Source organism: Dermacentor albipictus, chromosome 1 (assembly GCF_038994185.2).
Source record: "Dermacentor albipictus isolate Rhodes 1998 colony chromosome 1, USDA_Dalb.pri_finalv2, whole genome shotgun sequence".
NCBI lineage: Eukaryota > Metazoa > Arthropoda > Arachnida > Ixodida > Ixodidae > Dermacentor > Dermacentor albipictus.
Window position 1 is genome coordinate 282,630,691 of NC_091821.1, and position 17,929 is coordinate 282,648,619.

The following is a 17,929-nucleotide window of genomic DNA, read 5'->3' on the forward strand; positions in this document are numbered from 1 at the left end:
GAAGAAGTACATGAGCGAAGTTTTACCATTTCGACCTGTGTCATGTCAGTGTGCGGCGTGGCGTTATTGTAATGGCAGCAAACAGGTGATGCCACTATTGGTGGCGAGAATTTGGAGTGGCGCCCTCTCGCGAGTGACGTCACGGCCAGGACGCCGCTCGCTCTGGCTCGCTCGGCTGCTGCATGCTCTCGTTCCCTTCGTGCGTGCTTGGGGTATTGGCGGCTTGAGCCGAACTTACAGAAGGTTAATTGGGCTTGGAAACTCAAATCACCTAAAAAGTAAATGCAAGAAGAATACTGCAGCACAGTTGCCAATCATGCTTTATATTGCACAAACCTTGTATTGCAATCCACTGCCGTGATTCCTGCCAGCCGGTGCGAACGTAAAAAAAAGTCGATCAGTTTCTTTTGCACCTTCTTTGACTTGAGGTGCAAGAGCTTTCACCTGAGTTTGGCAACGTCCCAAAGGAGGTCCTCTGCAGTATCGCAGAAACAGATTGAGGTTACAGATGCTGTCTATGCGTCCTAGCGCATCAGCGAATGTGGTAGGCACATGTATGGCAACATCCGTGGCGTCATCGTCCTCGTCCGATGTCACAGCGGTGTCGACACGAGGCAATGCCTCGATGGCATCATCCAGCGACACCTCGCTGGAGATAGCAACATTGTGGTTGGCCTCAACATACTCGGCGAAGGTTATGGTGAGGTTTAAATCCTTGAAATTGCTGTCGGTGAAGCCTGCATCGGTCTCGATCGTGCAGTTGATCGAGGTCGCGTCGCCAGCAGAGGAAGCAGTCTCTCACTATATGCCACAACGTTTGAACGAGTTGGCGATTGTGCTTTGTGACACTGTGTTCCACGAACTGGGGATGAAATGCATGGTGTCGAGCACAGCAACTTTCTTTTCTGACCCTTTGTGCTCCATAGCCGCCAGCCGACGCTGCACTAACCGCTTGTAGCCTTGCTTCACGCACTTCATGATGCCAGCATCCAGCGGCTGCAGCCGACTTGTACAGTTAGGCGGAAAAAACACAACCTTTATATTCGTCAAGCTGGATGTATCTTGGATAGTGAGTGGCATGGTGCATTGTCCACGAAAAGTAGCATCTTTCTTGCCTTAGTACCCATATTGTTGTCGAGCTGCTGCGAAAAATTGAACAGTGAGGACATCATCCACGTCTTTTTATTGAAGTAACTGCATGCGTGGCAGCATCTTAAAGTTTTAAAGCACTGTGGCTTTTCTAATTTCGCAATGATGACCACAGGCAGCTTCTTGGAACCGTCCTCGTTGGCACAGAATAGTGCCATCAAACACTTCTTACTCTGCTTGCCACCTTGACGGCTGTCACCCTTAAATGCAAGGGTTTGCTGGGGGTTGCATGTGGTAAAAAATGCCACTTTTGTCGGCGTTCAAAACATCGCAGGGCTTGTATGCCACAATCATCTCCGACAGTGACTGCATTCACTGGTTGGCTGTCAAAATGTCCACGGAGGTGCTTTCTCCGCAAGAGCGGCTATACACAATCCTGTTTAATTTTTTAGAACGATCCAGCCACCCGTTCGATGCCTGGAAGTCATCAATACCCAGATGCAGTGCTACAAGGTCAGCTTTAGCTTTGAGAATGGCGCCGTCAACATTGAGTGCAGAGCTCCGTGCTTAATGCAGCCACTTAACGAGTACCTTTTCTAACTTCTTGTATTGACCTTCTTTTACCGCCTTCCATTTGAGCCCAAACTTGTTTGCATTCTCCAAGATCGTAGCTTTGTTTGCCAGGATCATCTTGAGTGAAGATTCAGGTATCTTCAGGTCCCGGGCAATACTAGCTTTCGTGGCTCCATGCTGCTTTTCCACCTCCTCCATGATGTTCAGCTTATCGCCGATCGACAGAACTTTGCTTTCGGAGGGTTGCAATGTGGGCTTGTTGGTAATGCATCTTCAAGGGGAGTATGGTAGCGCGATTCAAAGACGGGACAAGAGAAGACACAAAGGGACACACACAGTGGACACATAGCGCTGTGTGTGTCCCTTTGTGTGTGTGTCCCTTTGTGTCTTCTCTTGTCCCGTCTTTGAATCGCGCTACCATACTCCCTTTCGCTTCCGGGACATCAAGCGTTGTCATCGCGCGACACAACCCAAAACTTCTCGACAGAACGACTTCTAAACTGAACGATCACGACAAACACGTGCAAAACTTAAGCCTCCCTCTGCAACTTGGTTGGCAATCTGTTGCTGCTGTGAGAGTGAAAACTTGAAATGCTTGGAATGCTTCTCCAGCGCGACAAGAGGCGATATCACCCGCAAGTAAAGAGGGAGAAAGGGATTGTGGAAAAGAAAAGGCACTATATCAGGACAGCAGGCGGCACAGGCGGCTGCTGGGGAGGTGAGAGGGAGAGAAACGAACAATGAGACGAGGCACAGGGAAGAAAGCTACGCCTGAGCGAACCGTTCGAGCGCGGTCGAGCACTTCGCATGCGAAGGGGTCCCCTCCTGAAGAGGTGGTGCTAGGAGAGGTGCGCGGGACTTTTCTTTCGTCTGCCGTTCAGTCCTGCGCTTCACGTGGGTCGTCGTATAATGCTGGTCAGGCGTAAATTCTTGTCAGATAATCGAGGTTTTTAATGCATTGTTTTTATGGAGAATTCGCTGGGACTGCGCTAATCCGTTGTAAAATCCGGGTTGTTGCAAAACCAGGGGACATATAACTGGGTTTCCACCGTAGTCGGAAATCTGCAGTTGCTTTCGCAGCAGTGTTAGGTTTACAGCCACGGTGTGCATCGTGGCAGCAATCCTTTAGCGTGCACAAAATAAATGAGTGACTCAATTGACGACAGCACACCTTGCATGAATGTCGGGGTCAGGGTCAAAGACGGGCCATTTTCAATTGACAACATTGTCAATTTCCATTGCCGCTGCTGTCGTTGCCTCCATCGCCCAACGTCAACGTCTGTTGCAACAACGATCACCTCATCAGAGATCTCTTTACAGAATGAGGCAGCACTGTCTGCACTCGGAAATCCCTCCATCAAAGCACCACCTGTTTCATCATCAGTAGCGTGCTGCCAGGGCTCAGTAATGTAAGCAGCTTCCAGCATGTTGGTTTTGCTATCATGGGGGCTTTTGCCATGGTGCACAAAGCCCTGCTTTTCCGTTAATCAGCATGGCCCCTGATTCTAGCCATAATGATTGCATCGCTTTGGCGGCACTGAAAGGGGCTTTTAAAAAATGTGAGAAGGTTGCCGCGGCAACCTGTCAGCTTGAGAAGTTCAGAAGAAATGCTGGGGTGGGATTGCCACAAGCATCTCGCCATGTAATTCTCACTGGCTTGCACGGGAAAACCCCATGTCCGTCAGCCTTCGTCGTGTTGGGCTGCTAAGCATAAGGTCGCGGGATCAATTCCTGACCACGGCGGCCGCATTTCGATGGGGTCGAAATGTGAAAACACTTCTGTACTTGAAACACTTGAATTTAAGTGCATGGTAAAGAACCCCAGGTGGTCCAAATTATTCCGGAGTCTCCCACTCTGGCGTGCCTCATAATCAGATGGTGACTTTGGCATCCAGGTGCTCCAAGTAGTGCAGTGGAAAGTCCCTTGCAGAAACTAAGCCCCGGAGGGACTGAATCATCTGCAGGGCCTACTGAGAGGACAACGTTGAGGCTGTATTACCGCGTGATCGCTGCTGTCACTGCGTCACTGTCGCCATCGTTATCCGATGCAAGCATGTTCGCGATGATTGCCTCATCGGTTAGAACCACTTACCGTATTTACTTGCATAATGATCGCACTTTTCTGTCAGAAAAATTGATGCAAATTTAGGGTGTGATCATTACGCGGGTTAAATTTCCTGCGAAAAGGAAAAAAAAATTTGTTTCATCCCGTGTTTGCTGCGGGATGCGGGTGTGGGACACCAAAACAAAAATGGCGGCCGGCGGAGCAAGCCGAACGCGCCGAACGCAATTTTTTATTTCTCCTGAGTACATTACGTGCATTGAAACAGTTTCTTCTGTATCAGTGATGAAGTATGCGAAGTATTTACAAGGAAGCTTAACAAGCATAGGAAGGTGCAATTGTCACGGGACACAGTTCTCTTAATTATACACGCGTGCACCCATTGTCTCCTATCACAGTATGAGTACCGATACATCTAGCAAGTGTGCTGGCAGGCCCTTAGAGCTATTTCGGACATGCCTGTGGAGATTTGAGCCCTTCGGGGAAGTAAAAAGCATGCATTCATTTTTTCTGACTGGCACATTTTTTGGATGTTTTCGCCGCCCCTAGGGAGTCCGAAAAATCGGTCGTTTACTGTAGTGACTCTTCACAAGATCGACATGGGGTCAGTGATCACAACCTTAAGCAAAGGGTAGAAACTCCCTATACCTCCCTTGGGACACTCGGTCCCATGTCGATACATGGCGGCAACACCACTTCCAACACTGGCAGTTGCTGGATATCCAATTGGAAATAATTCACAAACAAAACAATGCCTCCATGACGTCACTGATGAGACCAGAGAGTAGAGGGAGAGTACGTGCCGCAGGGAAGCCCTCCTTTCCCATTTCGCACGCAAGCGGGCTGTGTTCGGGCTCTCTTGCAGGTCCGCTGGCCGCGCGGCAACATTGGCCAAATCGTGGAGCAGAACCCGCTGAAGTGTGCCATGTTTACGACGTGCTTTTTTTCTGCTGCGTTTACATTGGAAGCTTCTATTCATTTTTTAAAGCACTGGTACAGTGCTAGTACACACCAATGCCAAGGAATTATAATGAAAAATATTTATATGGCAAACCATCGTTCACTACCAATATTCCCAGGTAATGTATTACATTTCGTCATTTCATGAAAGTAGCCGCTTTGAAATTCCTAACTTGTGGTTAAGTGTAGGGCTACAGTTCAACTAGTCTGCAGATATGGTTGGGGGTAGTATAAAGAAAATAACTTCCTGGCACCATCAATCGTTAACTTTGTCTGCTTGTTGTGAAGTGGATCAACTAAAGCTGGCCAATTTCTCAGTCAACTCAACACAAGTAAAAGTTGAACGTTTTTGTTTTTATTCACATATTCCATACTGGAAAAAGACTGGCCCCCACGCAGTGCGAAAACGTCAATCTGCAGGAAACAATTTTCATTCACAACTGAAATTTGTACATACTGAGCGAACACAAATTCCAGAAGATTCAAACCAGTGTGAAAATTAACCATCATGGGCTGGTCACATGGAACTTGACTATCACGTATGTTATAGCGGTGACACATTTGTGGATTACAGAAAGAAGGTACAGTATAATGCACATAGTTCATTGACAGTATGAGAAGTAAGGATCCACAGAATTTTGAACTGGCTACATGCATCTGCATGAGCAGGAAGTACAGTCAAACCTCGATATATCGAACACGGATATATCGAATTATTGCGTATATCGAACACTTTCTATATCACATGGAAAATCGCATGCATTTTTAATTCTTTATTTCGAACGGGGCCGGATGTAAAATGGATATATCGAACTCCGCCGCCCCAGACCAAGTGCGCTCTGTTGACAGGAGGCGAGCTTTCCCGCAACACTCTCGAAGATAGCGGCGGCGCGATGGGCGTTCCAGACTGCTGCGTACGACAGCTGCCCACATCGGTTGCGCCGAGGGCGCCATTCAAACGTAGCGGCGTACACACGCGGCGGCTTGGAGCCAGCACGGCCGCCTCGATCACGCGCGCACCTATGCGCGCACGGCGGGGCAAGCCGCCTCGATCACGCGCGCACGGCGAGGCTTGCCCCCGCCGTGCGCGCGTGATCGAGGCGGCGGCCGTGGAGCCAGTTGGAGCGCTTTGTCGGTGCTGAGCCACACAGCATGAGCATTGAGGACTTCGTTGGCGGTGACGACAGCACCGGAACAGTGGCGGAGTTGACAGACGTGGAGATCGCGGCAGAAGCGACTGCTGAGCGGCCAAACGAAGACGCTGCCGAGGCTGATCCAGCAAGCGCTGATGTTGCCCCGCTCCCGACTGCAACTGAGGCTGTAGCTGCTTTGGCGGTTGTACTTACACCGCTAATGCGGCGCAATAGAAGGCACTGGACTGCTTCTTGTGGACCGTTTGGCTTATGTTGAGGACGCCGTGGTCAAGCACGCGGTTGCCAATATGAAGCAGGCTACGCTGCTTCAGTACTTTCAGCGAACTAAATAAATACTTTGTTTGAAGCATCATGCGAGTATCTATTGCGCCGCGATTGGTTCATTGATTGATTTGTGCTAGTTTTTGACGCGTTTTCTACGTGATTTTATATATCGAATTCTGGCTATATCGAACTATTTTGCGATCGCCGCGCTGTTCGATATATCGAGGTTCGACTGTATAATTGCTCTCATTATTTGAACTACATGCTGAATGAGGGAGCATATTTCTATAGCGCTATAGCGACAGGCAAATAATCTGCCTGTCATCATACTTTGCGTCATATTCATATACAGTCGCCGACCGTTTATTCGGACCTCACGGGGACTGCGAAAATGTCCGAATAAACAGGTGTCCGAAAAAGCAGATTAAGAAAAAAAAATGAAATCCTTTATTTCTACGCACTTATTCGGGCTTGGCAGTAGGCTTGGAAGAAAGCGTGAATGCGCCGTTGCACGCTGTTCCGTTTACGCGCAATCAGATAAGCCTGAATCTCGGAGAGGGTCGTACGGTCACTATTAGCGGCTGATAGCACAGTCACTGCTTGTACACGCTCCGCATGCGACGGCAGCGTAGCACATGGTGAGTCATCTTCCGACTCGGAGTCATCGTCCGGCGGTGCAGCAGAAACCTGACGAATGATCTTGCCGTCGTCGAGTTCTGCGCATGTCAATACAGCAGTGTCAGCACCTATGAAACTGTCAAATGCGACGGTGTCCGGAATCACAATGCAACCACTGCGCAGGTCTCGGAAGAACATTTTCCGCGTCAGGTGGGGCGCACATCGGGAGCCGACTTAGGCCTCCGGCACCCGCTTGCCGGCATTCCCCAGCGAAGTCTGTGCAGGCACTGTCGGCGCCATCAGACACTTGACGCGATGTTTCCGTACACCGCGTTGGATCACGGAAACCTCGACACAGCGCACAAAGCAAACACCACCGTGCCGACACCAGTCGCACAAACGAAAAACGTGGCCTGCTCGCAGCGTCGTGCGCGAAGAAACAAATCAGCTGCTGGATTGTCTTGACATGGCTTACTAAGCTGAAACCGGAACTGATGCAGAACCACTCTAACCAGGCAGAAACGATGATGATGAGCGGCGATTTCCAGTAGCGCCACTTCGTGGGGCAGCAAGGAAGCTCCGTTCAATACAAACATGGCGTTCAGCAAGTCGAACGATGTATGGAACCATGCACTGGTCAGAGTCGGTGCATGGTGCTCTCGACCGAGTTGGCTCAAGGAGTGTCCGAAAAATCAGACGAGAGGTTGCAAGGTGTCCGAACTTTCGGCAGTTGTTATACATTATGGTCTATGGGGAGAATGGCGTTGCCGCGAAGCTGACCGAATAATCGGGCATGTCCGAATTTTTGGAGTCCGGAAAATCGGTCGGCGACTGTATACAGAAAAGCACTGTGAGTATTAGGACACTGTTTGGCACAACAGCAACGCAAGGAACCGACGGTTCACACACAAAAAAAAGAAAAAAAAAACCAACCTAATGACACTCTTCATCGCAAGAAGGATTACCGGTTTGCACTTAATTAGCATTACATACTCTATACTTGTATTACTGGTATTATTAAATACATTTTTGCCGGCAAAACAATTAACATTGCGCCTCGTCTATAATGCAGGTTCTCAAAAACTTGCATGCATCGAAGCTGTGCCTAAAAAGGCAGTGAAGCATATAGTACTGTCTATCCTCCGAAATTCAGATAAAATAGAGAGCTTCAACCTTCTTCAGTACAATATCTTAGTAATGGTGCATCAAAGCGCAACAAGAAATTACGTGCGCGCATCCTTTTGCCGTCGTTGCTCTTGAAATTTGATAAAACATCACAGCTTTTTTTCTCTTTACTTTAGCCTTGGTCGTGTGTGTCGACAAAATAAAGAGTGCAGAAAGTGTATAACCCAACAAACACGCACTCAAGCCCTTCAGTACAAGTACTTCACTGACAGCATGCAGATTGGTTGCCGTCATGACGAATGGGTCAAGCGACACTGCTCCTATGTCAGTCCACCAAGGCTTGCACAGAACTGGTTTACTCATGCAAAATGAATACCTGCTCAGAAAATAAATTCAAATACTTATGCTTACCAACTGCCATTAGGAAACCTGCAAAACTTCGCAGAACTGGAATTCCCGGTGTTAGAACACCACAGAGCCACGCAACACATGTGATGCCCCGATTTAGCCATCTTTGTCTAATGCTTGGTTGACCTGGTTCCCTGCGTCTTCCATTAGCTGCACGCCTGATCGAGCTTCTATGTCTTATCTTTCCCATCTTCATACTTGGAACAACAACTGAAGCAGATGACTAAGTGTGATCCGACTTTTGATATCGCTGGGCGAGTGGCAAGGGTGAGCAGAGGTAAGCTTGACGGATGCACGAAGACAACCACTTCCCGCGCTTCACCTGATTTAAAATAAACAAAATGAGAGGAAAAAAATAAAAGATATATGTTAGCATATCTGGCAACCACTGGGAGCGTGCTTGTTCCGGGAAACCGAAACTAGCATTCGCTTTCTGGGGGTTGCTTTAGGCTCTGGTTGGTTAAGTAGGACTGCCATAGTCATGAAATTACATAAGCACTTAATGCATATGGTCCGACGAATTAACACCGAACAGCTTCATTTGCACTGCAGCTGAGCAACAAAGCAATGCAACAAGGCCTGTATGTGTGCACAAGTTTAAAATCGCAGGCCCATGTGGTTTGTGCATGAACTGAATCTATGCAGTTGTGATTCATGGTATCCAGGTTAGTTGGTCGGTGTTATTCTCAACTCTCAACTGGCACAAACAACCCCAGAAAGCAAATTACAGTTAATCCTCAATATAACAAACTTCAGTTTAACAAAATTCTCGGTACAGCGCAAGTATTTAACTTTTCATAACCTCTTGTCCACAGAACACCATGTATTTAACCTCAATATAATGAAGTGTGTTTCTATATGATTTAAATCTAACGAAATTTCACATTCCGCAGCAAAGGAATGCGGAGACAATAAATGGAAACTTCCACAGATGCAGATGGTCAAATGATTGAATTAAAAGCGGCTGCTTGCAAACGCACCTCTCAAATCGCACGCAGTCAACAAGAACGACCACCGGCGCCTCATCATGTTCCGTATAAAGTCCAAGTGCGATATCTATGGCACTCGTAGGCCGTGGCTGCACACGGCCGTAAGCGTGGCTAAGTGCATACGTAGCCGTGTACCCTGCTTTAGAGGTAATCTGCCGCGTGTGTAGAGAGTAATCGTACCAAGGAGACGGCGTGGCATCATGTAAGTGTCTTCCCATGCGTTTAGTATTGATGGTTGCATATGTAATCTCGAGTTTAGGTGACTCGTTGGAGCGACAGGCAGACGAAGCATTCGCTCCTCGCTGTCCGCAGTTTTCATGATAGCGTTGTCCCAGCGCAGGCGATGCTATCAGCTGGGGGGGGGGGGGGCGGAATTAACGTGAAAGCTTGGCTGGCTTCGCTTAATTTGTACCGCCGACATGAAGATATCGTCGACGTGGCATAAAACCGTATCATTCGTCACCGACCGCCAAATTCATCAAAATGAATTATCTCATTCAAATTTGCTTTTTTTCGATTGCCCGATAATTCAGAAAATTCTGCAGCCCCTTTCCATGTAAAAAAGATCGATCAGCGACTGTGTTTATTTTAAAAGATCGAATTTTAATACAATGAAATTTCAATATAACGATGCAAATGGCCAATTTTACCTACTTTGTTATATTGAGGTTTAACTGTATATACACTCAAGTGCCTCTACAGCAAGCACCTCTACAATGAAATTACCTGTAAAATGAAGGAATAATTATGCCCCTGTTCTGTTATGAGCTCTGCATGACCTTTACAACAAACGAGACCGGTATAACGAATGATCTCAAAGGCCCAAAATGTTTCACTATAAAAGCGTTCGACTTATGTCGCTCGAATGAATCTGCAAGCGTGAAGTATGTGGAAAATTTAAATTGAGAAAAATTGTGAAACATATTGCAGTAAACGGCATAACAGCAGTGCAATAAATAAATGGTAACAAAAGTATCAACGAATACCAGCTTCGACTTGCAACTAAACAGCCTGAAAAAACCCCGCTTTGACGCAGTCATGTATGCATACATCAAGCTTTCTTTCACAATTTCTTTTGTTATTGTCACATAGCAAAGATCACTAATGCAGTGGTATAATCAGATTGTTTTAAGTTACACGCTTCTACCGACGGGTCAGTGACGGGAAACACAAGCTGCAAATAAATGGAGTATGTGAAGTGAATGACAATGAAATGCTGAAAAGGCATTTGTTGTAGACGCACTTATACTATGACACTATGAGTGCCTTGTGGACTCTCGACTAAAGCAATGCATTGTGTGTGCAGCAAACATACATCAGCTCGACAGAAAGTTGTTTGTCATGTTTTACATATTTCACATCAATACACTACAGTGACAAAGAATCGAGCCCAGAGCATCCGAAGCAATCATGCACTTGTGTACCTTCAGCTGGCCAAATACATTTTCAATTAGGCACCTGGCACTTGACAGGCGGCCGTTGAAAATTTGTGTAGAGGACCTGACCGGGCCAAGCTTTGCATGTGTTTTCATTGTTGACTGCAAAGGGAATGCCTGGTCAGGAAGCAACACAAGACCAATGCAAACACCCTGAAGTACTTTTGCTTTGCTTGTGAACAAGCTTTGAGCCAACACTTTTGGAAGCCGTGACCGGTGGAAAACGCTTGCATAGTGGTTTTGTCGAGGGGATGTTAAGTTAGTGTGCATAAATTTATAGGTGTTGTCGACAATGGCCAGCAATATAATGCGGTACCACCCTTTAAAATTTATATAATGATTGGCAGGATCCTTTTGGGGGAGGTTACACTTTAATGTGGCATCCGTCCAGGGTGCCCATGTCTTGGAGAAATCCAGAGATGGCTGCGAATTGGGGCAAGTGCTCGGCAACACGTGTCCTCTAGGGAACCTTATATTGGCCTCAAGCTCCACCACTGGAAAAGCTGGCGCCACCGTTGGCGTGACGTGCTATTAGAGATCATGTGGACATAGTGGCCGCGTCGGCTGCTTCGAGGGCGCCGAAGCGAGCTGAAAACGAGAGTTTAAATTCCCTTGTACGCTGCGGTCCTCATTTAGTGGCAAGATTTTCCCGCTTCGGGTGTCTCCTTTACAACGCTTGAAAGCACTAGAATAGGTAGTGGTTGCCTTTGAAGGCGCGCAACATGGTAGGCTACTGCTCGGTGCCGCAGTGCCGGACTTACGCAGTGGAGCCCGGTGTCAGCCTTACTCACACGTAGCCGCAGGACAAGAAGCTGCGTGAAGCTTGGCTCGTGAAGCTTTTGGGGGAGGTTACACTTTAATGTGGCATCCGTCCAGGGTGCCCATGTCTTGAAGAAATCCAGAGATGGCTGCGAATTGGCGCAAGTGCTCGGCAACACGTGTCCTCTAGGGAACCTTATATTGGCCTCAAGCTCCACCACTGGAAAAGCTGGCACCACCGTTGGCGTGACGTGCTATTAGAGATCACGTGGACATAGTGGCCGCGTCGGCTGCTTCGAGGGCGCCGAAGCGAGCTGAAAACGAGAGTTTAAATTCCCTTGTACGCTGCGGTCCTCATTTAGTGGCGAGATTTTCCCGCTTCGGGTGTCTCCTTTACAACGCTTGAAAGCACTAGAATAGGTAGTGGTTGCCATTGAAGGCGCGCAACATGGTAGGCTACTGCTCGGTGCCGCAGTGCCGGACGTACGCAGTGGAGCCCGGTGTCAGCCTTACTCACACGTAGCCGCAGGACAAGAAGCTGCGTGAAGCTTGGCTCGTGAAACATAAAACCGGCAAACAGTCATCAGCTACAACTCAGGTATGCAGCAAGCACAGACGCGAGGAAGATTTCTGCTACGGCGCTGGGTCTGCGATGTTCGGAAAACGCGCGCTGAGACGCTCGCCCGAGTCCGCTGCCCGACTAATGTCATGACGGTTTGGTCTATGAACTTGTCGATGCTATAGATACTGGCAAGTTCACTGGAATGGAAAGGGTGCGGTAAGACGCACAATAAAGAAAGGCATGGCATATGGTCATGTTTGTACGTGTTATTAAGTAATGCACTAGATTACGAAAAAGAAGCAGAGGGAAATCGCATGCTGAGAACACTGATAAACATCGAGTGCGACGCAACAAGAGAAATAATATGGAAACGTCTAAGAATTTATAAGAAAAAAAAAAGATTGAATCGTCGCGACGGCACATCACAGTCAGTAGGCGTCGAAGTCTCTACAATGAAATTATTTTGAACAGCTCTGATAGCGCCCACGCAACAATGGTTGCTTGTGTACTGTCAGATGCTCATATTCTGTGGCCTAAAGCCCATGGCACGGTGCGAAAATGCTCTCACAGCGAAAGCAAAAAATTGTGCGCGGACATGCATCGAGACGCGCAGTCGGTCGCTGTGAACCCATTGCGATTGCTGCATTGAGGCTTCGCTCTGTTATGCCTCATTTGGTTATACAGACAGCCCACTCTAACAACACATTTCACATAGTTTACTCTCAGCGTTTGGCTACCTTTCACGCAAGAAGCCGGTTCGGGAGACTCCATCGCGACGACCGCGCGCAGTGACGTTCACTGTACGTATATTCGGTAAAGAGATAGCGTCTGTAAACGATTCTGTGCTTTCAGTTTGCCCAAGATTATTATTTAGACAGTAAAAAACTTATCTCGTTTCGAAAGTACTTACAGAAATGTCCGGGAGAGCTCGCGCATGGTGTTTTCAGTGAGCACTGACAGCAAAACCTATGAGGAGCGTGCTGCGTGATCCCTCATACTACCCCAGTGAGGCGCTTCCGATAGATGGCGACTCCGTAACTCCTCGTCGCCAATAATGCAACTCCAGTCTGTGTAGAATATTTGCGCCGAACCTGTGCAATGCAAGATTTTCCTTAGAATGGTCAACACCAAAGATATTGGCTACACTTCTGTCCCCGGCAGAGGTAGCAAGACAAAAACACTCCTGTTGTTACATGTTTATCTGATGGAATTGCCTTTTGCATGTTTGTGTCTAGCGGTCTCATAGACTCACAAAGACTCTCAAAGCAATTGAAAGTCGAGGAGTTCATTCGAAAGTTTTCTCTGAATCCGCTGTCGGGGACGTGTAGAAGTGTTGCTTCATACCACCAAATTTCCTGGGGGTATGCCCAAACAACATTTGCCAGAAGAAAGTGCTGCAGCTATCAAAAGCTCTCGGCTCCTGTGCCGATGTGGAGTATTCTCAGGGAAGCCTGCAGGACGTACGACACTTGTAACCTGAAGCAAAGAAAATGTGCACAGACTGCTAATATGCTGCATTGGTGCCATACAACAAAAAGAAACAATGTATTGTTCTGGCTCTCGTAGTGGCTACATTGGTTACGGCAACCAGTGTTGAAAGACCCATTTTGAATATCGCCAGGCGGCTCAATAATTCTGAGTTAATAAATGCTTTCAGTATTAAAACAGTCAACATATATTACAGCATTTGACTGCATGCTATTTATTATTTTTTTGTTATGTACCGTGAATTTCGCATAAAAAAATATTGCTCACATGACCACATGATCACGTTGGTTTGCTTAGCTGAGTCCACGTAGCAATGGCGAACCGTGTTCGCGTTAACCACAGTTACCGTGTGAACCATGGTTAAGCTTAATCACGGCTATAGCTGCTTGCGTGATAGGGGTATAAGTGTCACCGAGACGTCTAACCAAAATATAGGTATTGGTACGGCGCTACCTTTGGTTTTCAATTCCTGTAGCCAATGCAGTAGTCTGCATTTTTAATTTGTAGCTTGTTTTACTTATGTGTTCTCATCAACTTTCTACATGCACGAAGGCAGTTGCAACATGTTTTGCTATTCATTAACCTCTTTTTACCTTTGCCATTTATTTAACAAGTTCTGCTGCACTATATTTGAACATTCTTCCACAGAACATATCATTAATTTTAACATGCACTAGTACCTATGCATATGAGCAGCCACTCCTTTGAACAACAACTGTTCAACATTGGATTAGAGAATATTAGTCCCAAATCACTATTCGTTTCGAACTCAAGCTCTACTGCAGTAAAACATTAAGTCAGATTTCACAGGACTGGAAGAAATGGCAAGATTAACCGAATCTTGAATTATCTTGGGTACTAAGAGAACAATAAACGTATTGCTTACTACATTAACACAATTTTATCTACCGAATGAATCGTAAAATCCTGTTTCTGTTCTCACAAAAACACTGCGAAAGCTGTAATTCTTGTCATCTAGTGACTGATTAGTGGTTGCAGCGGTGAAAGGGTTTCTTTTGCATTGCGGCCGAGGCGCAAAACCTGCGTGTTCATCCAAGACATGCCTTTTGCTACTATGCGCACCTCCAGATTTTTCACCAGTGAGCTGGTTGGCAACAGATCAACCATCTATTGCAATGTAGCTGGCGGATTTCATGCCAGCGTGCGGGCTGCGGCATTGCCTACGCATTGCATCGAGTTAAAACGAAACTATTGCTTACCGCGAATGTTGCAAATGAAAGTGTGGTCGCTATCGATGCAATCATAGATGGATGGCGACCACGCGATTCTGAAGACACGCAGTCAACGCTCATTTAGCCAAGACGAGACTACTGCTTGCTGCTTCTGCTGCAGACGAAAGCATGGTTGCTATCAAGGCTGCAGTCACAAATGCTGACTACGCAGTTTTTAAGGCGTGCAGCCAATGCGTTCTCAGTCAAAATGAAACTATGGTTAAGCGCAACCATTGCGGACAAGACTGTGATGACTATCGCCGCGGTCATGGGCGGTTACGTGGGACTGAAAGGCATGCGGCTCTCGCACACACCCAGTCAAAACGAAGCTACTGTTAGGCACAACTGCTGTGGACAGAACTGTGGTCACTATTGACATGCTCATGGATGGCGACTATGCATTTCTAAATGCACGCACCCAACACAGTGTCATGCGCATAGGCAAATGCAAGCATATGGGCTATAAAGACAAACACTGAAGCGTTCTGGTGTTCCTGTACTTTTCCGCTGTTTTGTTTCGGTTGGATCCTAGCGCCGCTTTTGTCATTTTATGTTTCGCATTTTCAGTGCTCTGCGCTCCAAGGTTTGTCCGAATTAAGGGGTGTGCAGCTAAATACGTTCGAATTAATGAGAGTTTGATGCTATTAAATAAAATATATGCCTGCCTGGACCAGAGGGCGACTCCGAATTATCCGATTTTCCGAATTGAGGTTTTACTGTATTCCCACATTCCCAACCGACGCAGACCTGTGGCCCGTCATAAGGATAGCGTCAGCACTGGATTTAGTGGTGGACATTACAGCCTTGGTTGCAGTGAAGCGTTGTCAGGCATCAAGCCAGCATCTGTGAAGGTTGCAGAATGTCGAACAGTGTAAATGGAGTGCTTTCAGAGTTTTTTTAAAAAGGTTATTTTACGGGTCTTTGCGTTGTGTTTCTGGAAAGTGCTGTTCTTGCGGTCATATTTGCAAAATCTTCTCTCTCCCCCCATCCACCTCACCCCACTTGTGTGGAATATATGCAGCCTGGTGTTAGAAGTGAGTCTGACATCCATGGTCAATATGATGACACATTGCCTTAAACAGAATCGGGATAACATAGTATTGTAGCCAAGCACCACATTCAAAAACACAGTGCGCTGACCCGAAAATGTTGCGAGAAAGCATTCCTTGAGAATGGTGTGTCTAGGTGCCTGACAAAAACCATTTAGGGGATCTCTTCAAAGTGGTCACTGTAAACAAAAGTGACCTGTGACAATGAGACCATGGCTTCTAAAACCATGCAGGTACTATAGCATGGGCATGATTAACCTCGATTGCAATGGTGAAGCAAATAATTGTATCTTGGCTGCACCACTTGGTGTTCAATAAATGTGCCAACACAGCACCAAAACAAATGGTACACATGTGACATGAATTTGAAATGTGTGACAGTGATGTTTGACCTAAAAAAACTTGAGCTGTCGTTCAAACATTGTGGTTAAAGTAAGGGGAGAGAAAGCATATTGTGTGATTGTTGGCGAAAATGGTGTGTTGTCAAGTGGTTCACATTTTCATAGACGCTGTCTTGTGTCCAATGGCACTGTTTTAGGCACGCTTTATGTTGCAGTCCTTTATTGCACATTGTTGGCCTAGTCTCTTTTCACGGAGACATTGAAGAAAAGGCCTTCAGATGCATGTGGCTACCTTGTGCATGCACTCCTCTTGTTAGCAGTGTGGCTTCCCATGATTATAGATATTGTATGATCTGCCAAGTGACAAAGTGTCCTTTGCATATCTAAATATACATACCAGAAGTTGTGCTTGGTATCCATTAGTGCAGTTTTGTCAAGCCGGTATAGGGGCAAATCCCTCGTGGTAGCTTGCTGGCAAAGCGCTGCATCCTCTGATTGGTTCATGTGGCTTTATGCACTTGCTCCGCCTGACCTATACAGATGCTGCTCATGCTCCGACATGCTGCCATGCAGATGCATGGTGTGTGTTGGCACATGGCTTTAGGCAACAAGGGTACATGGGAACCTGTTCATAAAAAAAAAAAAATCTTAGTTCCTGTAAGTTTCTTACAGTTGATAAGGGATCTTAGCCTGTTTCTAGTATGGGCTGTGAAGAGGCTAACATTCCCTCACCCACTTGTTGGTTTTGTGCAGGTCTCTGGAGTACACCATTTATGACCATGAACTGAAGGATACCAAAAAAAAGCTGGAAGAAGTGAGTCTGGAAATGAGGTCAGCCCTGTTGTTTATTTTTAGGAGTTCGTTTGGTTCTTTGCAGCTGGAAACACGGCGAGAGTCCAGCAGTTCAGTGGCTGAGAAATTGCGTGAGAACCTGCAGAATGCGGCCGAAAAAATAAAGGTTTGATTTTTTTCAAGTACTTGCATGACTAACTTCGTGTTTTCGCGCAGTAGTTTTTGTCACAATGCCTTCTGATAGTGCTGTCTGTGCTCTGGAAAAAGGCATCTTGAATTGCAAATGGGATCATTTGCAGAGCAAAATTTTCAGCTGTGTGGCATAGTGCTAGCAATTTAAGAGTGGACTTGGAGTCTATATCGAGACTGCTCCATTGAAATGGGCAGGTTTGGCTTGACTTCCTATGGTAGCTGTTGACTGTGCATAGCAGACGATCCCAAACTGCTTCACAGTGTTGTTGCAGCAATGAATATTGATTCGCATGGTAGCATGGTTCTTCAAAAACTGATGGTTTGAAGTACATTTTCTCTTAGTCGGTGAAATTTGACTTGGGGAACAGAAGTTAACATGTGCAAGAACACAATTGACGATCTGTTACTTTGGGCAAGGAGGAGGCTCAAAGTTGTGGGCCTCACCAAAAAGGCTGTTTACTGCCACTTGCATGAAAAGACAAAAGAAACACATTGCTCATTGATCAGCTTGTCTTTTTTTCACAGTCCATATTCTAGCTTTTATTCACTGAAGTAACTTGCACATATTTCAGCTTGCTGTGGTGGTGGTTTGACGCTGGTGTGGCTCACAACCAGGCTTGTCACGTACCTGAAACCATTCTTGTTCCAAAAAGCAGATGAGTGCTTGTGTAGTGCGAGTACCATATTCACTCTAATGTAACGTGAGGGTCGACTTTCCAGTCACGCAAAATTCAAAAAGATAAAACCGTCAATGTAACATGAGGGGAAAAAAAAAAACATTGTGCCTTTATACACCTCACAACCTCAGCTAGGTGACCCTATTGTGCCACTTGAAA

At 46.6% G+C, this 17,929-nt stretch overlaps 1 protein-coding gene across 5 annotated transcripts in view; it reads left to right on the forward strand.

Annotated features, from left to right (window-relative positions):
- The window catches only part of SMC3 (structural maintenance of chromosomes 3), a 573,351-nt gene that overhangs the window by 62,326 nt on the left and 493,096 nt on the right, over positions 1-17,929 (forward strand). For all 5 annotated transcript variants that reach the window (XR_011511201.1, XM_070531360.1, XM_070531363.1 and 2 more), the window contains exons 8-9: positions 16,863-16,923; positions 16,987-17,067. Coding sequence is in view for 4 of the 5 variants with exons in the window: in XM_070531360.1 (XP_070387461.1) it covers positions 16,863-16,923; positions 16,987-17,067 (142 nt within the window). In the remaining variant the exon portion in view is untranslated. The remainder of the gene's footprint in view (positions 1-16,862; positions 16,924-16,986; positions 17,068-17,929) is intronic.